Source organism: Ctenopharyngodon idella, chromosome 3, assembly GCF_019924925.1.
Source record: "Ctenopharyngodon idella isolate HZGC_01 chromosome 3, HZGC01, whole genome shotgun sequence".
Taxonomy (NCBI): Eukaryota; Metazoa; Chordata; class Actinopteri; order Cypriniformes; family Xenocyprididae; genus Ctenopharyngodon; species Ctenopharyngodon idella.
In genome coordinates this window covers 42,247,745-42,274,715 of record NC_067222.1, presented here as the reverse complement: position 1 = coordinate 42,274,715, position 26,971 = coordinate 42,247,745, and the positions used below count along the sequence as shown (strand labels likewise).

General features: G+C 41.0%; 1 protein-coding gene across 11 annotated transcripts in view; it reads right to left on the bottom strand.

The window, feature by feature from the left end:
* The window catches only part of LOC127508300 (tripartite motif-containing protein 16-like), a 102,751-nt gene that overhangs the window by 49,356 nt on the left and 26,424 nt on the right, over window positions 1-26,971 (bottom strand). For 2 of the 11 annotated variants that reach the window (XM_051886076.1, XM_051886081.1), the window contains exons 2-6: window positions 25,248-25,343; window positions 24,918-25,151; window positions 21,288-21,447; window positions 19,268-19,315; window positions 10,574-12,722 (exon numbers count right to left, since the gene is read on the bottom strand). The exons of 2 other annotated variants lie outside the window; for them this stretch is intronic. In XM_051886076.1, coding sequence (XP_051742036.1) covers window positions 12,205-12,722; window positions 19,268-19,315; window positions 21,288-21,447; window positions 24,918-25,151; window positions 25,248-25,343 — 1,056 coding nt within the window. In that variant the 3' untranslated portion in view covers window positions 10,574-12,204. Of the gene's footprint in view, window positions 1-10,573; window positions 12,723-19,267; window positions 19,316-21,287; window positions 21,448-24,917; window positions 25,152-25,247; window positions 25,344-26,971 lie in introns of those variants that run through there. 7 more of the 11 variants (XM_051886083.1, XM_051886084.1, XM_051886078.1 and 4 more) reach the window with 6 other exon arrangements.

Sequence of the window (26,971 nt, the reverse complement as noted above, 5' to 3'; positions counted from 1 at the left end):
CTTGACAATGCGTTTGAGATAACGTCGGATACTATATTTTTAGCAGCCGATTTTAGGTGGGGTTTAGCGATACTGAATCCCCTTTTCAACAGCGGTATGGCCATCCTAAACAGCCCTCTAAACAGCCCCCCTAACCCCGCCCCGTACATAACACCTCCCCCTGAATATCCCGGTAGACCACCACCGGCCTGATTTTGGTAATAGTTAACATATTCTGTAGCATCCATCCCGTGGGGGTTGTAATACGCCATTTTTAAAAAATTGATTGTTTTGATGGTTTAAAGTGTAGTTTTACAACGACTTTGCCACAAGAAAATGGTATTTCGCGGTTTTGGTCGTCCTTCAGTTCGATGGTAATATCTGTGATGAGCTCCTTGTTGACCGATGCGTAATGCGGTTTGTCGTATCTAACACTGACGGTGTCGTTGTTTTCACCCGTTATATGTACGCATCTCAAAAGGGGGACATACGAATCACCGACCGATTGATATTGGATAATGTCAGTGTAAACATACATAGTATAGAAACCCATGTTGATATCGGCTTGATGAGAAGCGTATGTAGTTTGTCTCATTGTAAAATCAGCATCTTTATGGTAGGCCAAACGGCCGATAGCATCATCCGGATTCATTCCTAAAATAGTGGACGAGTTTCCCAGAGAAGGTTACTGAGTCGTTAGGTCTCGCAACCAGATACACTTTGTTTTTTAAAGGATCGTGAGTCAATACAGCCGTCGGTACAAGAACATTAGTTATCGCACGGGCCACGTCACGAACGTTTGCGTAGTACCCACTGTCTATTTGTACCTTCCTCGATACAGAAAACTCTGATAATTCTTTAAATGGTGTGACGTCAGGTCTAGGTTGTGTATGTTTCGGGACTGGTGCGGGGGAGGTGTTTAGGGCGAAAATTCCATCTTCATCATTAAAGGAGTACCAACTTCTAGGATATTCAATTTCAACGAGTGTGACCTCCCATTTACCTTTCAAGTTGATAGGACTCGCTAACCTTGTTCTGTAACTAGAGATACGATTTTCCGGATAAATCGACAAAGAAGCGTTGCACGGCAGCGTAACGTAGAATCCGTCGTCGCCCATGGTACCCTGTTTACTCAAATGATCTAATCCTGTTCAAGTGTTTTAAGGCGATTGCAAGTCCACCAGAGCTTTTTTGTCAACATAACTATTCAATTTTGATGGCCATCCTAACCATTTCACTAAGACAAGCGTAGATCTCCCCTGTTTTTTCGCCCCTAAAATCTTTTCCACCTTAAATGCTTTGTTTTTTGCTCACAATTATTTTTTGTAACTCTTTTTCATAAAAAACTCCGTCGATGACCTCCCCCTTATAATCAGACAGTCTGTAAACAGGCGGCTGGCGCGGAATACATGAGGATATTGTGAAAAATTCTTCTGTGTAGTTCTGTTAATATCCTTTGGTGAACGGGCCTCTCACTTTAGAAATTCGAACAACGTCTTTGACTTTATATTTAAAAATGGCTTTTTCATTCTTCTTTATATCTCCGTAAAGATTTTGAAACACCACACCCTCATTTTCTTTGTTGACATCTACCGGTCTCATCCTAATACTACGATGATAACTGGTGTTGTAGCCCTGCATAATATCTTGTAAAACATCCACGTAACATTGGGAATTTGTAGCCGTTAAAAATCACCACATTCTACTTTTTAGTGTTCTATTAAATCGTTCCACGACGCTGGCTTTCAAATCAGTAGCCGTTGCGAAATGATTAATGTCATGCTTTCTCATCACATCTTGAAAATGTTTGTTAAAAAATTCCTTCCCCTGGTCCGTCTGCAATTTCTGCGGCACACGTCCATCTCCGAGTATAGACTCAAACACTTTAGTCACCTCGACCCCACTCTTATTCTGTAACACTCGAGCCCATGCGTACTTGCTAAATATGTCGATGCACGTTAGCAAATATTTATTAGCATTATACTTGGAATAGGCAGACATGTCCATGAGATCCGCTTGGAACTGGGTATCCACTCTGTATATTACGACTCTATTGCATTTGTATTTTATGGGGGCTGTTCTGTGTAATGTGTATGCGTCTTCCCCGGCCAACCATTCCGAAACCTCTTTATTGGTTAGATGTACTCCGCTATCCTTTAAGACAGAGTCTTTTAATCGTTTTTTACTGCCTAAAGAACCGGGGTTAGATGGTGTGTAATAAGCTTTTTTCATGAGCTCCGACATGATGTTATTTCAACACTAGTGCAAAAATAAGTCAAACAAACAGTGTGATTCAATCTTTTATTAAAAATATTAAAAACAGGATACATAATGACAGCATACCATAGGTGCTAAAAGAATAAATTGAATTGCGATTACATAATGACAGCATGCTCTAATAAGAATAAAAGAATACATTGAAATGGGGTTACAAACTAAGTAAAATGATATAATGACATAAGATGTAGTCTAGCCAGAAAGATACATAATGACAACGTGGTCAAAGTAAAAAGTAATAAATTAATAAAATGAAATAGTATCATGTACTAAGTAAAATGAGACAAATGTTATAAGGAGAACAGCTGTAGTCTAGCCATAAAGATACATTAGTTGTGCTCTAGCCAGAAAAGAAAATCTCTGCAACCCTTAAAATCACGGTCTAGGATATGGTTGACTGTTGTTTCGATAATATCGTTAATGATAAAAGCTTCTACGTTGTGTTTTGAACGCAATGAGACACATACGTCCATTACATATGTCCAGATACAGAGGATGTCGACAGTACGGGACCCGCTACCTGTTTCATAAATCATATCCAAAATTTTGTATCGTTACGGTGTATGGCTCCGTCCCTTCAATGCAAATGTCTATCATTTCATCCCATGAATCAGCCACGCCTCTTAAAAGATACGTGTTTTTCTTGAGATTTCTTAGACTTGTGTGTTCATCATCATCATCATCATCATCATCATCATCAACCTCTGGGTTGGATGCATCTTCGATGATCTTTTTCAGCAATCCGATCAGCTGCCTTTTGTAATGACCTTTAAACAAAAATTCTATGATAAACTTTTGGGGACATTCACCACCCATGATGATGACGCCTTGCTTACTCTCCATTCACAACAGAGAAACCCTCCCAGAGATCAACGGTCTTGCTGACAACTTTCTCGCAGGATTTGTCCAGAAGTTTGTCTCTCTTTTCTTGTAGCTTAGCGGTGATGAATGGCTCGTCTTTTAATTCATGCAGAATAGCTCCGGCTGCTCCTTGAATTCGCTGAGGATGAGACTTTAACCCACACCGACGTAGTGCGTAGTCTACGATGGTTCGGAGATTGGGTTTAAACAGTCTGCGGGTCAGCTCATCAAAGTGTGTGTCGAAGAAGTATGTGGGGGGGCTCAAACAGGCAGGAATGTTACAGCTGGCTCGGATGATTTATCGCACAGCCTTCGCAGTCCTCCTTCTGCTTAATGTCGATGAGGTGTTGCAGTAGCACTACGATCATAGCTTTTACGATTTTGAATCCAACATCGGTGAAGCAGCCGTCTGGGGCATGAAACCCTTATCAGTCACTGTAGATGTACTTTCACCCTGATCAGTCAGGAAACTCAGGTTGCGTTGTCCAAGCTCAGTGCAGAATTTATCTAACCATTGTTTATCGGTATCAGATGTCCAGGGTTTGTCTGTCAGAATATGGTCAGTAGCATCGTCATCAGGAGGGTCAAATCCGTAGTCGAAAGAGACTCCAGAGCTGCAGATGTGAGCTCGCTCTGAAGTATCATGTTGAGCCATGGCTTATAAAGACGTTCTGAGGATATGGGTGTGACTTACTGCTGCTTATAAATGGTTGTAGTGAATGGGCGGGGACGGCAGAGCATATGTGCTGGTGCGTGCGCATCTCTTTGTGTTGAATAGCTGTACTCTAACTTTATTGTATCCATCACGCATGTCGCACCACTTGAACATTTTGTTTATGATTGAGAAATGGGAGCTCAACATAACCAGATCACACCACTTGAACAAAAATCGCATCTCGTACATATCATGATGTTCATCATGTAGGATGACCCCACTGCGGTCGCTGAGCTTCGTCTTGTCTTTGCAGCAGAATATGTAGACGCACTCATCCTGTTTCTTATTAGAGTGATCGCCGACCACGCGATAGCGAACATTCGGAGTTATCCCATCCCACTCGGCGATGTACAAAGGTTCTTCTCCACAGTCATTCAGATCTTTCCAGACATGACTGTAAAATAAAGTCCAGTCTTTAACAGGAAACATCAGACAGGGGTCTTCTCCAGGTATAAATTCGCCAGTGCTGTCAGTGGTGTAGAGCGTAACGACTCGGGACTCCTTATTGAATATGTAACCAAATACACGGTTGCTATTCATTACAAATTATGCTCTCATGCACTCCTTATTGTCATGGAGAAGCTTTGTCAAATAGACATGGCCGTTTGTTTTTCTTTGGAGCCAAAGTCAGGCTTTCTGCCATCTCTTCTTCATTCCATTCTGTCTCTGGGGTTTTAGGTGAGTTTAAACTATCCATGTTTCACGCTTCTTTTCTGCAGAATACAGAGCTGTCTTTTTATATTATAGCCTATGTGCCGGAATGCGGATGTCTGTTCAACACATGCATGACCCTCAACCTTTAAAATTACCCCCAGGAACTCCAATATGGCATCAAAGTTCAAAAATCATCCATTTGTTCCACTCGCAAATGACCCACAGGTCAATACTATAGATATTTCAAAATGCAGAGAATCAATGGACATATTCATAACCCATGTCAAAGGTCAACCACCATTTAAATTCCATAACCCCAAGGTCATGGAGTTCATACAGCGGTCAACTATGGGGGGATGGGGTAATATCTGGGTGGTCCTGTGGGGGAGGGGTCAAGGTCATATGTCAGAGGTCAAAGGTCAAAGTAATTAATCATTTTTTGACAGGTCGCAGTATATTTACTACTGATATTTTTGATGACAGAATTCTGTCAGATTTCCTTCCATTAACTGCCTTTGTAACTACCACTTTGACACTTCAAAAACTTCATAAAGAGATCGGAAAACTAATCCATATGAATCGAGCGGTTTAGTCCAAATTTTCTGAAGAGAACTGATCGCTTGTTATGATAAAAAGATTTAATTTAGGCTTTTACTTGCACGTAATCATTGATCAGAGAACATATAAGCAGAAGCTCAACCAAACCTGCTTCACGCGCAAGAACAAACCTCTTCCGGAAGCTCAAACATGCTGCGTAACACGAGAATAAACCTCATTGGTTATGCAGCACGTTTGAGCTTCAGTAAGAGGTTTGTTCTTGTGCGTTGTTCAAGTTATGTTGAGCTTCTGCTTATGCTCGCTGATCAATGTTTACATGTGCGTAAAAGCTTAAATTAAATCTTTTCATCATAAGTGATTGATTCTCTTCAGAAATTTGGACTAAACTGCTCGATTCATATGGATTTGTTTTCTGATCTCTTTATGAAGTTTTTGAAGCATCAAAGTGGTAGTTACAAAGGCAGTCAATGGACGAAAATCTGACAGCATTCTGTCATCAAAAAGATCTTCATTTGTGTTCGGAAGATAAACGAAAGCCTTACGGGTGTGGAACGACATGAGGGTGAGTAATTAATGACAGAATTTTAATTTTGGGATGAACTAACCCTTTAACTTATTGTTGGTATTTATGCTGAGAATTAGCTTTGGTCAGTTTCAGCCAATTTGTCAATGCCTGTTTTTTGCCTGTTTTAATAAATAGCAAATGATGCACCATAATCTATTTCTTCTTTATTTATTTTCTCTCCATCTAGTGAAAAATAGTTTGACATGTCTGTTTGCATTATTGTCACGATCACCGTCTGTTCCTGTCAGTTCCTGGACTCCATTTCCCATAATCCTCCCTGCCAATCACATGCACACTCCACACCAATCACCTGTTGCCACATACAGTTTAGCACACTACCTGGACTATAAAAGACTCACACACACACCACCTGATTGCGAAGTCTTGATTCACCCTGTGTTCAATTCTGAGCGTTTTCCTGTGTTTATTGTCTGCCTGTTATCGATCCTGTCTGGTTACCTGTTTATGATTCCCTGCTGCCTGCCTTTGGACTATTTATTGTTATCTGGACTGTGACCGTTTTCTGCCTGCCCTGAACCTTGCCTGTGACCCGATACTGTTTGTCTGCCGCCTGCCTCGACCATTGCCTGTCCTTGTTTATGTTCCTGCCTTTGCCCCTGTCTACCTGTGTAAATACTGTTCTTAATAAAGCTTGCAAATGGATCCCCGCTCTGCCAACCCATCATTACAGAAGACTTCGCCAACACATGGATCCAGCGGCTTTCCTGGAGAACACTGGCCCGGTAGGAACTTTGCATTATTGTTATTAGGGCTCAAGCAGGGCTCACGATCGCTGGAGGAATATGTTGTGGAATATTTAGACATTGCTTATTATTCAGACTTGCCGGACTGTGCGCTGATAGACTTTTTCTGTGAGGGCATTAATCAGCCACTCAAATCACAACTCATTCGTGAGGGACCCCGTTCATCTCTAAGTCAGTTTCTGGATTATGCTTTATTGAATGTTGGCTCTCCCTTTACTGTGGGTGTCGCGGAGGAATGCGACACCTCGTCTGGTCGTGTAATGGCTGCCGCGCCAGATGACACTCACAAAATGGCGGCCACCACTACTACAATGCCAAGTCAAGTCCAAGTTAAACTTCCCGAGTCACGTCCCATCTCCGCTGATCTTCTAGATCTACATCACGTCTCTGGATCTGTTTGGGAGCGGAGTGGGTTGCGTTCCAGTGTGGCTGATCCACCGCTGACTTCAGCACGAGCGGCTGGCATTCCTAAGCCTCCGCCGGCCGCTTCGCACTCAAGTCCGCTGGCCGCTATGCCCTCAAGCTCGTCGGTTGCAACGCCCTCAAGCTCGTCGGTTGCAACGCCCTCAAGCTCGTCGGTTGCAACGCCCTCAAGCTCGTCGGTTGCAACGCCCTCAAGCTCGTCGGTTGCAACGCCCTCAAGCTCGTCTGTTGCAACGCCCTCAAGCTCGTCTGTTGCTACGCACTCAAACTCTCTGGAAGCTACGGGCAAGATGGCCGCCCCTCCAGTGTCGGGGAACATAGGGGTCGTTCCAGTCAGTGAGTCCGCTCCAGAGCCCGCTCCAGAGCCCGCTCCAACCCGGGAATCCGCTCCAACCCTGCATGCTCTTCCTGTCAGTCCTGTCATGGCCAAGAGGGCTGTCTTTACCTTCTATGTTTTGGCGGTCCTGCGTGCCTGGAGGTTGCACTCAAGCTCTTTTGACCCTGGACCAGTCTGTCAGCCCGCTGCCGTCCCAGAGCAGCCCGCTTCCGTCACCGAGCAGCCCGCTTCCGTCACCGAGCAGCCCGCTCTCCCTGATATGGTCACGGAGCCCCCTTGTTCTGCCCTGCCGGCGCCACCCAAGCTTTCTGCCCTACCGGCGTCGCTCAAGCTCCTTGCCCACGAACCCACCATGGCCACCGTAGAAATCCCCAAGAACTTTTTGGGGGGGGGCTATATACCTGAGGGTGGGGAGCTTGTGGGTGGGGACCCTGCACGGCCGCGATCATCAGCGGCCTCCGAACTGCTTGAGCTTGTGGGTGGGGACCTTACACGCCCACGGCCTTCAACCGCCTGTGAACTGCTGTGGCCGGCTACGGACCCTGACCTGCCGTGGTCGCCCAAGCCACCTGACCTGCCGTGGTCGCCCAAGCCACCTGACCTGCCGTGGTCGCCCAAGCCACCTGACCTGCCGTGGTCGCCCAAGCCACCTGACCTGCCGTGGTCGCCCAAGCCACCTGATCTGCCGTGGGCGCCCAAGCTACCTGACCTGCCGTGGCCTCCCGACACTCCTGACCCGCCGTGGCTGCCCGTGGCACCTTACCCGCCGTGGCTGCCCGTGGCACCTGATCCGCCGTGGCTGCCCGTGGCACCTGACCCGCCATGGCTGCCCGTGGAACCTGACCCACCATGGCTGCCCGTGGCTCCTGACCCGCCATGGATGCCCTTGGAACCTGACCCACCATGGCTATCCGTGGCACATGACCCGCCGTGGCTGCCCGTGGCACCTGACCCACCATGGCTGCCCGTGGCACCTGACCCCCCCGTGGCTGCCCGAGGCACCTGACCCCCCCGTGGCTGCCCGAGTTCCTGGACCTGCATTGGAGACCCTGTTCCTGTCTGCCAACAGGTCTCCAATGCACCCACCCCCCCCTCCCTATCTGTGCCATTTACGCCGCGAGGACGCGCCTTCCGGAAGGGGGCGTTATGTCACGATCACCGTCTGTTCCTGTCAGTTCCTGGACTCCATTTCCCATAATCCTCCCTGCCAATCACATGCACACTCCACACCAATCACCTGTTGCCACATACAGTTTAGCACACTACCTGGACTATAAAAGACTCACACACACACCACCTGATTGCGAAGTCTTGATTCACCCTGTGTTCAATTCTGAGCGTTTTCCTGTGTTTATTGTCTGCCTGTTATCGATCCTGTCTGGTTACCTGTTTATGATTCCCTGCTGCCTGCCTTTGGACTATTTATTGTTATCTGGACTGTGAACGTTTTCTGCCTGCCCTGAACCTTGCCTGTGACCCGATACTGTTTGTCTGCCGCCTGCCTCGACCATTGCCTGTCCTTGTTTATGTTCCTGCCTTTGCCCCTGTCTACCTGTGTAAATACTGTTCTTAATAAAGCTTGCAAATGGATCCCCGCTCTGCCGACCCATCATTACAATTATATACTACATATACTAAAGATGTGTTAATAATGTACTATGTAATGTTTTAATTTTTCTTTATTGTAGAATTATAGCTGTAACCATTGCTGCAAGTACAATGTAAAACAGCATTAAAATGGTAGATGGTAAATGGCTAGAACCACAGCTGCCAGTATTTTACTGTAAAATTACAGCACATCTGTAAAATGGAAAAACGGTGTTGAAACCGTAAAATGGAAAAACAGTGTTGAAACCGGTGTTGAACCCGTAAAATTACAGTAAATGGCTGGAACCACAGCTGCCAGTATTTTACCGTAAATTTACGGGGAAATTTTTTACAGTGAACGCTTCCTGAGCAGCCTGCAAATGCTACTGAAAACAAAGAAAAGGTCCCACTCCATTAGAAATAGATGAGTTGATATGGCATGTGATGACTGTATCATGTGAAAATGTGCAAGTGTAGTGAAAGATTTATCCAGTAGTGAGTTAATAGTTCAGTAGCAGTCGGTCTGTATGACTTTCTTACCTCTGTGGAACACAAAATAATTTTATTTATTTATTTGTCTATACAACAAAAGTCATTGGGATTTTGTCTTTTATTGTATGAACAAAAACTTTCTTTTCATTCAACAGAAGAAAAGAGAATTAAAAACAGCATCAAGGTGAGTGAATGCTGTCAAAATTTACATTTTATAGATATTGTGTCAAAATAGTACTTAAAGATTAAAAATGTTTAACAAAAGCAAATTAAGCTATTACTCTACTTTTAAAGTTTTGTGAGAGAAAACACTGGGTCCAGGAAGTCTTTCTTCACTGTTTTACTGATTGATATGATGTGAATGTTTAACCTGTTCAGTGATTTTCAGATGAAGCTCATAAACATTGAGAAGGAGGATCTGATCTGTGATGGACAGATGATCGTTCATTGTCGTTCCACACCCGTAAGACCTTTGTTCATCTTCCGAACACAAATGAAGATATTTTTGATAAAATCCAATGGCTCAGTGAGGCCTCCATTGACAGCAAAATCATTTCCTTTTTCACTGGCCAGAAAGCTACTAAAGACATATTTAAAACAGTTCATGTGACTACAGTGGTTCAACCTTAATGTTATGAAGCGACGAGAATACTTTTTTGTGTGCCAAAAAAAACAAAATAATGACTTTATTCAACAATATCTAGTGATGGGCGATTTCAAAACACTGCTTCATGAAGCTTTGAATCTTTATGAATCTTTTGTTTCGAATCAGTGGTTCAGAGCGTGAATCAAACTGCCGAAGTCTAATATTGAACTATTCAACTATTGAAATTTCAAAACACTTATGATGTAACAATGCCTCGTTTACTGAAATCACGTGACTTTGTGACTCCGAACCACTGATTCGAAACAAAAGATTCGTAAAGCTTCATGAAGCAGTGTTTTGGCGCACAAAATGTATTCTCGTCGCTTCATAACATTAAGGTTGAACCACTGTAGTCACATGAACTGTTTTAAATATGTCTTTAGTAGCTTTCTGGGCATCTGAAAGTGTTAATTATCTTGCTGTCAATGCAGACCTCAGTGAGCCATCGGATTTCATCAAAAATATCTTAATTTGTGTTCTGAAGATGAATGAAGGTCTTACGGGTGTGAAACGACATGAGGGTGAATAATTAATGACAGAATTTTCATTTTTGGGTGAACTAACCCTTTAAATCATTTAAAACATGTTGAAAGAACAACTTATGATTCGTTGATTCTTGAAAAATAGCTCAATTAAAAGCTAATGCTGACTGAAAATGCTTCAGAAATAACAAAAGCTATTTGAGAGGTAAATAATAGATTGATAAACAAAAACCTTATATTTTCAGTTGTGACCATCTGTGAGTTTTATTGTTTGAATCAAAACATTTATTATGAAACCAGTTGAACTCTCAGTAAAACTGAAACTTGTGAAGACAATCGATATTACAATGAATTCATTTATTTTATATAAACAGTTGTTCTCGATTGCTGACACACTATAACTGATTCAGCTGGCACAATTTCACAAAACATTCATTCAGTTCTCAAACAAAGACACATTTCACGAGTTCACACTTACATATAATCAGATACAGTACATATTTAAAAAATAATTTTTTTATGAGTTATTTGTTAAATGATAACTAGAAAAAGAACAGAGCTACACTTAATAAAAAAGGGTGAGCTCATTTCACTCAAGGCAGCAAACAGCCAATCACGAATCACCTTCAACACTTCCTAGCCATGCCCTAGCAACCACTGTTGAGCACCCTAGCAACCTGAATGTAAGAGGCATTGGGGTTGATTTATATCAATTATACTGTCAAGAAGCCTTTGTTGTACCATCACTGGCAGCTGCCAAGCGACTCCCTAGCAACCAAACAGAACACCCTAGCAACTGTTCAGCAAGACCTATATCTCTGCATCTGAACATCATATAGAGATGGGGCTTGGCTACAAGAATACATTAGCAACCGCCTAGCAACCACCCAGAACACCCTAGCAACACCCTAGAAACTACCCCGAGTACCTTAGCAACTGCCTAGTAACACCCTAGCAACCACCCAGGTTACCATGGCAACCACCGAGCAACACCCTATCAACACCTTAGCAACCACCCAGAATACCATAGCAGGCGACTAGCAACACCATAGCAACACCCTAGCAACCACTCAGAATATTTAATAAACCCACTGCTTTATTCATGTCACTATTTTTATGAAACTTCCACTTTTCTTTTACCAATTTTCTTTAGAATCTCTTTCAGCCGGAATCTTTTCTTTTTATCCAGATCTTCAGAGCTCACTGTTTTTCACAACAACACTGATGATATAAATTTCTCCATATCTGGAAAGAGCTATTTTATATCAATGAGTTTATCAAACATTGTGAGTCAATTTCTTCTCAAGAGTTCATGTTTTCATCACTTGTGACCCAATATCTGAAATCTCAGAAAGAGCTTCTTCATCTCTCATCTTCTGCAGCTCAATTTTACTCACACTTTGAACTGTGATTTTTTTTTTACACTATTTTCTCCACTATTAATGTCATTTTCATATCTTCACTCTTTCATTGTTCACGACTTTCTGTTATTTCATTATTCAAAATCACACTATCCTCAATCTGTAATGAACCCTGTGTTTGATCATTTAACTGAAAGGTGCTTTTGATAGTAATAATAAAAATGAGTTATGTATTTATGTGTCACAACAATGAAAACTGAATGAATGTGATTTCCATCAACACAATTAGAGCTTGAGAAAAAGACAAATACACATCACATCACACACACACACACACACACACACACAATTCTTATTGTCTATTTCAACGGCAAAAGTTCATCTGTCGTCAAGATGAACAATGTAAAGAGAAATAAGAGACTCTGTATCATCTCACTGTTACTGATTTCTCATGCAGCTCAAAGTATTATGGGTAAAATCTCTCTACAATCTGTTCTGAAACATCAACACAGTTTCACTGATCCAGTATAAACATAAAACCCAGGATAGAGTGGCTGAGTGAATGTGGTCTGGACTGTGTGGATGAGGCTCATTGTGTCAGAGACGCTGTAGAAGGACAGAGTTCCTGCACTGTGATCCACATACACTCCTATTCTACTGCTGATGGACTTTACAGGGAGAACAGTCTTTATGTTATTGTGTCTGAATGAGTAACTGGAGGAAGAGCAGTCCAAACTCCAGGACTGATCATTATATCCAAACGCACACTCATTACCCCATCCCTTCCTGCTGATGCTCTTATATGACACTGAAATATCCACATTATTCCCACTCCACTCAATCTCCCAGTAACAGCGTCCACACACACTCTCTCTGCACAACACCTGTAGACACTGATCAAATCTGTCTGGATGATCAGGATACGGCTGGACTGTGCCAGTGTTATTGATCACTCTGTTCCTCTCAGACAGACGGAGGTGTTTATTCGCTGTGTTCAGATCCAGAGTGAGCTGATGGGAATCTGATGGAGAGAAACACATCAGAATCAGGAATTATGAATCTGATCTTTTAATGTATCTGAACTCTTCATGGCTCAATGTTGTGTATCATCAGTGTCTCAGTACAGATGACCAGATATCCTGAATCATCATTTACATGATCAATTATTAAACTCTTCTATCATGATTTCTTTCACCTTCTACAGGAACAACATGATGTTTAGGTTCAGTTTTATTACTTATGTTTCCATCCAAAGTTGCGTATTTAACTTACGCGCAAATTTTGAATATCACGTAAAACATTTGCGAATAAAGCACTGTTTCCATCCAGTGAGTCAAAGAGAAAAAATCATCCCTTCCTGATTAACTGGCACTAAATATCACTGAGAAAAATGAAAGTTTCTGCAGTTGAAGCCACTGTATATAATAATTTTTGTATATAATAAATGATTTGCACCCTACGAAACACAATAAACACTGTCATGTTATCTTGCATTCAGATGCAGGTGTTTGTGAATGCAATTGTGTGAGGCGAATTAAACTGAACCACTTTAATGACAGACTTTGCTCAGGCATTACAGCAGGGGCGTAGCACCGAATCTTGGGCCCTATGCAAAGACAGTGTGTGGGGGCCCTTTTGCCATCGAGCATCCAATGATGATTTTTTTTAAAATAATAGTGTACAACTATACACATAGCACTCACTGATGTATAGTATAACACTCATATTTGTGTATAAATTGTGCTATACTTAAATAGATCACCCCAGTATCCCCTTAGACATAAAAATGACAGTTTAACAATATTTAATTGGAATTGCCATATTAACATATATTGTGCCTTGTATTCCAAAACATTACAATCTTTCCAAACTATTTAACAGTGTAGGTACCTCTACAAGTATGATGAACACAGGATTGATATTATCCTGAGCCATATATTACATGTCTGATATTTATGCTATATACCATCAGTTACTTGTGTATAGTTTAAGGATAAGCTGCTGAATAGTGTACATAGTATTGTGATATTACTTTAATATATATTTTAAATATTTTTTGTCATTTCTGTAAAATGTTAAGTGTATATATTAGATTTGTAAACAATAGTTGCCTGACTACACACTATCTTCACTCATTCTCATTAATAGCTGCAGAATTTTGTGTTTAATGTTTTTAATCGTTTTTGATCCATATAGATTGTTTAGAGTTTATTATCATCACGCCACTTTAAAATTATGACCAAGTTTGCTCATATTAATATTTTAATGCAAGATCCATACAAACATCGTTTACATATTGTTTTCCATATTTACAGTTTATCTCTAAAGATTTGTCACTCACTTTTTGTGTTACTTCGGTGTTTATAGTTCGATAAGAACGTTTATTACCGGCTTAGAAACAAGTTGTTTCTCATTATGTAGGTGTGGGATTACAAATTTAAGAATCTGTTTAAGATCTGCTGATCCTACATCCTGACATAACCTCACATGAAATACTAAGGTGAAGTATATTGTATTTAATATTTTGAGGTAAAGATAATGACAATTTAAGGAGATCAAGGCAGGCAGCCCAGATGTCTGTAACATTAACCTTTTGTCTTCATGCACTTCCTAACCATTTGGCAAGACAAGCTCAACTTACAGCGGTGCTTTTGTCTCTATGATAATGTAAAGGTATGGGCCATACTGTCAGACTGAGTGGATTAGCACCTATGCATTTGAATGACACCGTTATGCTGATTAGATCATGGCTGGGAAATGTAGGGAATGGGCTGATTCCTGCACTGCATTTGCATGCTTTGTTTAGATTGTCTCCACCTCTACTCTATGTATCCCTCCCCCTTGAATGTATATGAACTACCAAGTACACTGCCTTAGTTGGACTTGGATGACTACAGCGATGCACAGCGCGTTTCTCAATAAAGAGTAACTTCTGCTTGAAAGATATCCCAACGTCTCCTAGTCTCTGCTTCGACGAGGAAAAAGTTTCCTACAGTTTTGGTGCCGTGACCCGGATAGAGCTTCTCACCTCAATCCTGATTGAAACTTCAAGCACAACAAAGATCTGATCCAAAAGAAGATCCAAGCTGAATTTTCCTGTACACCAAAGGGTTGGTGAGTGATACTCTATCCAAAAGAACCATTAAGACCAGTACCAAGTCGTTATCCTCTGCGCCGTCAGAGAAGAGTTAACAGACAGCTGTAGGGTTTGGTTAACTAAGTTATTCTCTAAAAATGTTCTTTTAGAGATGAAGTTTATCCTCTGTTCAGGCAGGGAAGATTAGCATCACGTGCTAATATTGGTTTATCCTCTGTAAAGTTAGGGAAGTTTTATCCTCTGCTTTATAAGGGAAGGTTGTTTATCCTCTGTTTAATCAGGGAAGGTGGTGTGTTAACAGAATACTTTGATAGAGAAGAAGGTTCATCCTCTGTTAATTCAGGAAAGGTTACAACTGTTACAGTGTGTAAGCAAGTTGGTTCTACTCTGCTCACCAGAGAAGGTTGAATATATTACGATGTGTATTAACTAGGTTAACCCCTGCTCTGTCAGGGAAGTGTTGAAGTGTATTGTTGTGCCAGAAAGACATTACAAAATGTTGAGAAAGAACGATAGACTAATTCCAACAACTGAGAAAGGTGGACTAGCTACCCCTTTATGGACAGATATTGAGTTCAAATCATTGTTAGGAAAGCACATGGACTCAATAGTGACTGAGTCAGTCAGATTGGATTTGACAAAGAAATTTGGGATTCATCCAGAAAAAGTTTGGTCTATTGAAGAATGCAAAAAGGTACTTGGTGCTTGTATTCGGAAGAAAAATATGAAGGGCATTATCTGCTGCCACAGAGAATTTACTCTATCCATTGCACAAGAACAAATCCAACATATTGCTAAGTTAGAAAAGCAGAACAAACAGTTGCACACTCGAGTGTCTCGTCTCACTCGGAAGTTGGGCCTTAACAAAGCCTCAACCAAATGTGACTCAAAAGACCAACAGTCAGATGAAAGCTATCCTGACTTAGAGTCTTTCTGTAGACTAGAGGGCAATAGCAATACTGGATTCATGGATAAAAATGTAAATGCAGTTGAAGTGTGTGGAGCGAGACAAAAGGCTCAGAGTAGGGTAAAAGGGGTTGACACAGTTACATCTGTAACCCCCATACTCCAGTTACAAGCAGTCAGTACAGCTCTAGGTCCTGAAGACATAGAAAGACTTGCTGAGAGTTTGCCATCAGTGCAGAGAAATGTTTCTGAGTTTAGGACAGAGTTGTCCAGGAAAATGAAGCTCTATGATATGTCCCTAGCTGAAGTCACCCAGCTAATGTCACAAATCCTGAAAGAGTCAGAGTTCAGTGATTTTGAAAGTGCTGTAAATAATTCTGAGTTTCAGCATTCCAGCAAAGGTGAATTGAGAGAAGGAGTTCTGAGAGTGTTACAGAACCTTGTTGGACCAAAGGTGGACTGGTCAAAGATCACTAGTTGTGTACAGAAGAAGGATGAAACTGTAAGTGAGTACACTGAAAGATTTTGTCAGTCATCTGCAGCATACAGTGGAATAGCTGACACTCCAGAGAAGGTGTTAGAGGATAATGGACCACTGGTCCGCATGTGGTTTGATGGGCTCTCATCAGAATACAGAAATGCATTGCCTTTCTTAGACCTCACATGGTCCAATGGAACTCTGCAAAACAACTTAGATCGGTTAGCTTTTTGGGAAAGAGACTCGGATGTCAAGACAAGAGTAAAAATTGCAGCAGAATCCTTTAAGGTCAACACAGAGAATCGACAGAAACGTAAATGTCCTAAGAGAGAAGGCCGTTGCATTACTGTGGTAAACCTGGACACTGGATGAAAGAGTGTAGGAAAAACAAAAAGACATTTAAAGAAATGAACAGCTTTACTCAGCTCCTACTCAGTCTACTTGCTACACTGAAACTGCCCCTCCCCTCTTCTCCAAACACTTGGAGCAACAGCTTACTGACATGCTAACCATTTGGGCTGTGAGTGCTTAATTTCCCCAATAATCTACAAGAAAGCTGAAAGACTCATTCTGAACAAAAGAAAGTTGACTGTCACTTCCACCATTTGGGGTACACTGGTTAAGTACACTCACAGCCTTAAATGTTATGCTACAGCACACTCCATTCACTTATCCATCCTCTGTGGGTTATGATGTCTGCTATGACTGATGTTTCATTGGAAGATGGAGATGTAGCACAGTAAAGTTTACAAATTAACTACAGGGAGAGAATAGGACACACAGACCAGTGAGGAGCCCAGGGAAGAACCGAAGTGCAACAGGCCTCGGGGGCCAACCCTGTGGTGAAGACTTCCTCATAGGTTTCCCCCTCTCAGTAGTTTATCCCCACCTTACTGGTCTATAGGTGTCAAATTGATTAAGACTAGGTTAAAAAAAAAAAAAAAAAGGAACAAAACCACTATACGATCACTAGAAGTTTATGATGATCAGAGTTAGACAGAAAAACTATACGATCATCAGAGGTCTAACGTACTAAAGTCTATGCATGAATACTGCTGGTCTGCTGTTTCTTTGTTTTCTTGTGTTGCAGGTATGTGTATATGCCATGACGGCTCATAAGCAGCACCTGGTGTAAAGCATCACCTCAGATATCCATGAACAACCTTCATGAAGACAGAGTCATCTGAGCAACTCGGAGTTGCACAACGACAAACAATATCTGAGCAACTTGGAACAGACATGGAAATGCATTGGAAATGGACTCCACAGCTATTCAGGCGCCATGAACTTTTAGGACTTCCACGCTTATGCTACATGGTTTTCTGTGTCATCATGTAGTTTATACAACATATTACCACCCTGCGTTGTATATGTGTGTCAACAGTATACTCAAGTTAAAGAACAACACTTATGTAAATGTTGGACACGACATAGAATAAGATGTATGTGCCTGTATCTGTTACAAGTTACATGACTGGAAGATGGGACTTATGTTAACAAACATAGGTTAAAGAAGGGATTTAAGAAGGTTTAAATTTGTATTATGTGAGAGTTATTAGAACTCTCAAAGGGGGGACTGTGGGATTACAAATTTAAGAATCTGTTTAAGATCTGCTGATCCTACATCCTGACATAACCTCACATGAAATACTAAGGTGAAGTATATTGCATTTAATATTTTGAGGTAAAGATAATGACAATTTAAGGAGATCAAGGCAGGCAGCCCAGATGTCTGTAACATTAACCTTTTGTCTTCATGCACTTCCTAACCATTTGGCAAGACAAGCTCAAGATACAGCGGTGCCTTTGTCTCTATGATAATGTAAAGGTATGGGCCATACTGTCAGACTGAGTGGATTAGCACCTATGCATTTGAATGACACCGTTATGCTGATTAGATCATGGCTGGGAAATGTAGGGAATGGGCTGATTCCTGCACTGCATTTGCATGCTTTGTTTAGATTGTCTCCACCTCTACTCTATGTATCCCTCCCCCTTGAATGTATATGAACTACCAAGTACACTGCCTTAGTTGGACTTGGATGACTACAGCGACGCACAGCGCGTTTCTCAATAAAGAGTAACTTCTGCTTGAAAGATATCCCAACGTCTCCTGGTCTCTGCTTCGACGAGGAAAAAGTTTCCTACATAGGAAAATGCAGACTCCCGTTCAGCAAGCATCTATTTACACAACGTAAACAGCGGCATATAGGTCGCCGTCGCCTCGCTCGAACAATATAGGTTCTCATTTGGTCTCTTTGAAAAGAAATTTGTAAGGAATCATTTTCCCTTACTATGTTTACTTGTATCTCCTCTTTACCTGATCTTTTTCGCAGATGGAATGTACACGCACAATCGTAAAATAATAGTAATTTCAGGATCGTCGAGGGCCCCTCACATGCCAGGGCCCTATGCACTCTGTCACCCTTTTTCCCCCACCTACGACACCCCTGCATTACAGAATGACCAAAACAGCATTTCAGATGCTATGCAACGAGACGGTCTGCTGGTTGGTCCAGTTATGCTGTTACATTGCAAAGTCACATGTCTTTTTTGATGCGCATCAAGGAATTTATTCGATAAAAGTGTTTCCTTTGTAGTTTATGTGCATCGTATGCGCATGTTTTTGTGTCGCATAAAAAATTTATCCTACTTATTTGAGCGCAGAAGTTTTTATGCGCATTTTTAGAATTTATGCGCATCTTGGCGTTTCTATCCAGCGTTTTTTAATGCGATATCCCAAAATGTGCATAAAAATAGGTGGATGGAAACATGGCTATTGTTAATTGATCTAGTTTCCTAGCATGTGCCAGTTTGTTTCTATGGTTACTGATTTGTTTCACCTGCATTTAATTTAGCTCCCTTTGTTTGCACCGTGTACATATATGCCTTAGTTTGGTAAGTTCTTTGTCTTGTGTTGTTTGTGCTGCCACATGTTTTCCTGTGACCTTCATTGTCGTTGATGATCTTTTTTGTTTAAAATTAAAACAGCTGCAATTAGATCCTTTTCTTATTTTTGTCTGACCAAACTGTGACATATGAACACATTCAGTGAGTTTTTCTGCTTGTTTTCTTAGTGACTTACACCGTAGAAAGTCGTTCCTGGTCTTGGGATTCATGTTGGTGAAAGTGACTGTGGAAATAAACAGACATGAACAGTGTGAAGAGAAATGACATGATAAAATACATTCATTTCTAAGACATTTCTAATATGATGTTGTATGATATTAGGTGATGGAGGATCATTTTTGAGAGCAGATGAATCTCCAGGGGCCTCATTTATAAAACACACATATCGGATTTGATTCTGAATTTCATGGATTTCATCCTATGTCATGTGTGTATATACAGTGGGTACGGAAAGTATTCAGACCCACTTAAATTTTTCACTCTTTGTTTTATTGCAGCCATTTGCTAAAATCATTTAAGTTCATTTTTTTCCTCAATGTACACATAGCACCCCATATTGACAGAAAAACACAGAATTATTGACATTTTTGCAGATTTATTAAAAAAGAAAAACTGAAATATCACATGGTCCTAAGTATTCAGACCCTTTGCTCAGTATTTAGTAGAAGCACCCTTTTGATCTAATACAGCCATGAGTCTTTTTGGGAAAGATGCAACAAGTTTTTCACACCTGGATTTGGGGATCCTCTGCCATTCCTCCTTGCAGATCCTCTCCAGTTCTGTCAGGTTGGATGGTAAATGGTGGTGGACAGCCATTTTTAGGTCTCTCCAGAGATGCTCAATTGGGTTTAAGTCAGGGTTCTGGCTGGGCCATTCAAGAACAGTCACGGAGTTGTTGTGAAGCCACTCCTTCGTTATTTTAGCTGTGTGCTTAGGGTCATTGTCTTGTTGGAAGGTAAACCTTCGGCCCAGTCTGAGGTCCTGAGCACTCTGGAGAAGGTTTTCGTCCAGGATATCCCTGTACTTGGCCGCATTCATCTTTCCCTCGATTGCAACCAGTCGTCCTGTCCCTGCAGCTGAAAAACACCCCCACAGCATGATGCTGCCACCACCATGCTTCACTGTTGGGACTGTATTGGACAGGTGATGAGCAGTGCCTGGTTTTCTCCACACATACCGCTTAGAATTAAGGCCAAAAAGTTCTATCTTGGTCTCATCAGACCAGAGAATCTTATTTCTCACCATCTTGGAGTCCTCCATGCGGGCTTTCATGTGTCTTGCACTGAGGAGAGGCTTCCGTCGGGCCACTCTGCCATAAAGCCCCGACTGGTGGAGGGCTGCAGTGATGGTTGACTTTCTACAACTTTCTCCCATCTCCCGACTGCATCTCTTCGTCTTCCATTTAAGGATTATGGAGGCCACTGTGCTCTTAGGAACCTTAAGTGCAGCAGAAATTTTTTTGTAACCTTGTCCAGATCTGTGCCTTGCCACAATTCTGTCTCTGAGCTCTTCAGGCAGTTCCTTTGACCTCATGATTCTCATTTGCTCTGACATGCACTGTGAGCTGTAAGGTCTTATATAGACAGGTGTGTGGCTTTCCTAATCAAGTCCAATCAGTATAATCAAACACAGCTGGACTCAAATGAAGGTGTAGAACCATCTCAAGGATGATCAGAAGAAATGGACAGCACCTGAGTTAAATATAGAGTGTCACAGCAAAGGGTCTGAATACTTAGGACCATGTGATATTTCAGTTTTTCTTTTTTAATAAATCTACAAAAATGTCAACAATTCTGTGTTTTTCTGTCAATATGGGGTGCAAAAATGAACTTAAATGATTTTAGCAAATGGCTGCACTATAACAAAGAGTGAAAAATTTAAGGGGGTCGGAATACTTTCCGTACCCACTGTAATATATATATATATATATATATATATATATATAAACGCTTGCTCATGATAATGAGTGCCGTACTTCTGAACCATCAAGGGATATTTGTGGCTGTTCTGAAGGTGGATTTGAAGCTCTTGTTCATTGCACTTGAATTTAAGATAAACTGTGAAAAAAGTAACTTAAGAACATTTTTTGTGCACATGGACATTTTATAAATCACAGGATCATTTTAGAAACTGTTGTACGTTCACATTTAGGATCTTTCTACACACATCTGTATAATCGAGGCGCAGGACTTTACCTCTGTCAGAGATCTTCTTGATCTCCTCTTTGCAGAAATCCTCCAATTTTTCTCTCAGCTGACGGACAGATTCTCCCATGCCATCAAAAGAGGAGAGAGAACTGAAGGGATCGTCGGGTTCGTCTGTAGATTCAGGAGGCGCTGAGAGAGACTGGAAACTCTACAGAAAACACAAATCAAAACTTCAGCCAATAACCTGCTCTATATCAGATCTGTGCGGCTTTTGTTGATCTTCAGTAACTCAATCCAGCACTTTCACACAATCAGATACATTCTTCTCATATTCATTATTTAATGCTACAAACTCTAGTATTTCACACTTACAATCCTGGTGAAAAAGAAGTGCACTTTAGCATGCTTTTAAATTATTACAGAAAAAGTATATTTTTTAAAATTATATTAAAGAGCAGATTAATGCTTTTTAACACTTAATTATTATTATATAAAAAAATGATAAAGTAATTATATATTAATGAATGTATGAGTTTAAATTTATATTAAATGCAGTTAGGTAATATTTAGAGGGCTGACACACTTAAGTAGGATTTAAGTATCTTTAAATGTAATTTCATAATTCTATTTTCTTTGAAATATGGTTAAAGTCACTGCTGAATGAACTGACAAGCATTTATGATAAACTAAAATATACTTTAATGTCATTTCTACTGAAACTTGTTTGTGATGTGTTATTAAATATATTAGAAATATTAGTAAAATATAAGTTGCAATTTAGTAAATTTGAAATATATTAACTTTAACTTTAAATGCAATATTGAATAACATACCAGAGTTGAAATTATAATCAAGTGTTACATGTGCTTTAGTATGTTAGTCAACACGTTAAAATAAGTGCACTTCTTTAAAACATGACAAAAGATTAATAAAACAATGATTTAAAATGTACAAATTAAAATGTTTAATTTGACTTTATTACAATGTGCACTTAAAAAAAATCTACTTAAAAATGTGTTAAGAAACATAGTCATGAAAGTGGCTCTTTAAGTGGCCTTTTATTTGATTAATGTTAGATTATCTGCAGTGTTTTAAAAATATACTTTTAAATTTGAAGTAATTAACTACAAGTGTACATTCAGTACAATTAAGCACACTTTTTTTTTTTTTTTTTTTTTTTTTTTACAAGGGACTATGTGTGAACTTTCTATGAAATGGTTTGGATGATAAAACATCTGCTAAGATTATAATTGTCCATGTAACAGGTCGAGCAGATCAATGGACCCTTATGAAAAAAAGAAGTTTATTCAAGTGTGCTATTAGTATACTTCTTTTAAACTAAAAAATAAGAAAGTATACTTTCAGTCTACTTTTTATATTCTTCTCAGAAATATACTTTATGTACTTCTCAGAAATATACTTAAAATTGCAAGTATACTTGACTTATACTGACAGAAAAGTTTTGGTATATTTGGCCTATACTTGGACTCAATCTTTAGATCGAGATATACTTAAAAGTATAATTAAAGTATACTTGGCTTGTAGTTATGTTTAATCTTTTGATGGGTTAGCCTATTAAATATACTTTTTTCACATAGTTTTACAAACAGTCTTATAAACTTACATTGTTTGAAGGTACTGATTTTTTTTTTTTTTTTAAAGATATGTTCCTAATTCTGAGTATCTGAATTCTTGTGTAGTCCACTGGAGGTCGTATAGGATCAGTGAATGAAATGAATGAATGAGTCCACTGGTAGTGTACATAAGAATTTACTTCAAATCTACTTAACTCTTTCCCTCCATTGACTGAATTTCCAGGCGATCATCAAACATTAAACAGCATATCAAAACTGCCTAACATTACTGAATGAAATGTCGACCCAGGACGAGCTATAGGACTACGAAGCTTTGGAGGTACTGACTGACTCAATCTACTCCATCTATTTTAATCATCGTTCTTAATCACACCGGGACAAAGTCTGACAAAAATGCAATTTTCTCAGCTTTTTGTTTGAAATGTTGCCTTTTTAGATGAAACTTTTGCCCACATTCAAGTGTTGATAAAAAGGATGCATAAAGGTAGATTAAAATGTTTTTAAAATTAAAGTACTGTCACGATCACCGTCTGTTCCTGTCAGTTCCTGGACTTCATTTCCCATAATCCTCCCTGCCAATCACATGCACACTCCACACCAATCACCAGTTGCCACATACAGCTTAGCACACTACCTGGACTATAAAGGACTTACACACACACCACCTCATTGCGAAGTCTTGATTTGCCGTGGTGATCATTTCTGAGCGTTTTTCTGTGGACTGTTTACCTGTTACCGATTGGACTGTTTATTCCCTGCGACCCTTTGCTGCCTACCCTGATCTTTGCCTGTTTCCTGGACTGTGATTGTTTGCTGCCTACCCTGATCCTTGCCTGTACCCTGTTTCTGTTTGTCTGCCGCCTGCCTCGACCATTGCCTGTTACTGTTTATGCCTCTGCCTTTGCCCTGTCTACTCTGTAAGTCCTTTTAATAAACTAGCTGCAAATGGATCCACATTCTGTCGACCCATCATTACAAGTACAGTTAAAGGTATATTTCCAGTTTAAAAAAATTTATAGACCTACTTAAATTGGAACATAGTAATATACTAAAAGTGCAAAAATAATGTATGAATAGTAAACTGTAAGTATGATGTGTTATGTTCACTTGTTGAACTTATGTTCAAAATGTGCTACTAGTAATAAAATAGTAAACTACTTTTATACTTATAAGTTCACTTGTAGTACAGATGCAGTACAAATGAGAAACGTAGTTGTGAACTAGTTATGCACTTAAAGTTTACTATTTTTACATCTATAGTATACTTGAATGTGTACTTTTTATATACTAAATTTGGGCCAATTTAGTCCCAAGCAGTATAGAAATAGTACACTTACAAGTTTACTACTAGTACATTGACATTAGTATACTTACTATTTAAAGTATACTTAAAATATACTTGAACACTGAATATATTGAAAATGAACTTGAAGTATACTTCTTTTTCGTAAGGGGAGTCACATTGTAGGGTTGAGAAGATTTGAGGAAAATCAGTTTAAAGGCTATGAGTAGATTGACGATTATTGGTAACTTTTGACAGAAACTTCACGAAGACCCTTACGGCACGATATCAAGGTCAGGTTTTGTTTGGTTTTAATAAGCATTGCTAATATACAGCCTCACTTCCTGTCTGGAGTCTTCATGGACAAATTCATCAATGTGTTACAGGCAAACAGATATGGAAATAAAAATCAATCTTATCAGGTTTGAAGATCACCCAATTTTGGTGAAAATTGCTGAAAATATTGTAGTACAAATAAAAGATTTCATTAAAAAGATTATGAAAAATTTAGCTGGGTGGAAATTGATACCAAAAATTACTTGTTTGCCACCTAATAATTTATTAAAGAAAAAAAGCTCAGAAAAATATTTCCTATGAGATTTTCCAGGGCTTTGTAAGTGCCATCTCTTTAAACAGAAGATGATCAGATGAGAGTCTGACTGATGATTATATGTTAACACAACACTTGATTGAATCTGACTGAATTCCTGACAACATCTCAGTCAATGGCTCATTCTGCTCTCATTAAATATTTCTCTTGCTCAAGTCCACTATGATCCTGTTCTTCTAGATCTCTGTTACCTGCAGGAAATGGATGTGATCATGTGTGTGTGAAAGCTGCTCCAGCTCAGCGTCTCTCCTCCTCAGATCATTGATCTCCTGCTCCAGTCGCTCCAGTCGTCCTTCAGCTCGACTCACTGCAGCCTTTTCCTGATCTCTGATCAGCTGTGTGACCTCAGAGCGGCTTCTCTCAATGGAGTGGATGAGCTCAGTAAAGATCCTCTCACTGTCCTCCACTGCTGTCTGTGCAGAGCGCTGTTAGGACACACATCACAATCACACAGTGGCTTCAGCGGGACTGACAGAGTCCAAACTGAGACGTCTCAAACTTCTCTTCTTCTCCAGACTCACCTTATGAGACTCCACAGCCTCTCTCAGCTGCTGAAGATCTTTCTGTCTCTGCTGGATTCTCTGACGGATCTTCATCTCCGTCTCCTTCGGCTGTTTCTGGAGGACAAACCAATAACAGGAAATGACAAAGAAAACCCTAGTAAAAAATAAATATACAGTACTAAAATATATTTAAAATACATTTATTTTATGCTAAGTGTACTACAATTGCATTTGCATATTTATGTACTTAATATAAATACCCTGCAATTGTACTTTTAGTATACTAAATTGGTATACTTAAAGTCTGCTAAACTGGAACAAGTATTTTTGTGTTTAGGTCCAACTAAAGATATACTTAAGTATATTTGTGTAACGATTAGTCCAGACTGAAGGCGAGATGATGAACCCAAGTGCAGTTTATTGAATTATCCAAAGTAAACAAACAAAGCAACCAGTTGACATGAACTTGAACAGACTTGACCTTGAACAGACTCACCGACAGCAGGGTTACATTAACAATACACGACCAAGTAACATGGGGAAGACAATGGCTTAAATATATGAACTAGGAGAACACATGACTAAGACAACCAATGGGGAAGTGACACAAGGAACAAGGGAACCAATGATATAACAGAACTGAGAACCACATGACCATAAACAACCAATGAGAACATGACACATAGACTAAGGGAGAACATGAGGAGCAAGGGAAGCATGACACAAGCAACATGAAACAAACTACAAAATAAAAGACATGAAAACATGAACATGAAAACAAAACCCAAAACTATACGTGACAGATCCCCCCCCTCTGAGGGCGGCTCCCGACGCCCAACAAATCCAAAACAAGGGAGGGTGCTCCAGGAGGGTGGTGGAGCAGAGGCAGTCTTGGGGGAGGGATGGTGGGCCAGGCCCGTGCAGGGGGACAGGACATGGCAATGGTGGGCCTAGGTCAAGGATAAGAGGTGGACCAGGGCCGTGGAGCATGGGCGGACCTGGGCCGTGGAGCATGGGCGGACCTGGGCAGAGGAGCGTGGGCGGACCTGGGCCGAGGAGCGTGGGCGGACCTGGTCCATGGAGCGTGGGCAGACTAGGACCGTGGAGCATGGGGTCCCGGTGCACTGGAGGACCTGGGCCGTGGTGCAGTGGTGGACCAAGCTCCGCAGCCGCAGGAGCTTGGTACCTATAGCCCCCCCCCCCCCCCAAAAATCTTTAGGGGAAACTTGGGCAGACGTGAAGTGAAGGGGCTCTGGTGTGGCAGCCTTGGCGTGACAAGGCTCTGGCATGGCAGGTGTGGCAGCCGTGGCATGAAGAGGCTCTGGCAGGGGATGGCGAGGCTCTGGCGTGGGATGGCGAGGCTCTGGCGTGGGAGCCGTGGCATGGTGAGGCTCCGGCGTGGCAGCCGTGGCGTGGCATGGCGAGGCTCCGGCGTGGCAGCCGTGGCGTGACGAGGCTCAGGCGTGGCAGCCGTGGCGTGACGAGGCTCAGGCGTTGAAGTAATCTTGGTTGAGGGCTCAGGTGTGGCAGCCATCTTTGGATGCTGGTCAGGGGCTGGAGTCCCCTCTGGATGCTGGTCAGGGGCTGGAGTCCCCTCTGGACGCTGGTCAGGGGTTGGGGTCCCCTCTGGACGCTGGTCAGGGGCTGGAGCAGATGTGTGTGCAGCACACACACATAAAATAGCCGTGGCCATAATAGTCAGCGCTGCATCCTCTGGAGACTCTGGTATGGCAGCCATCTTG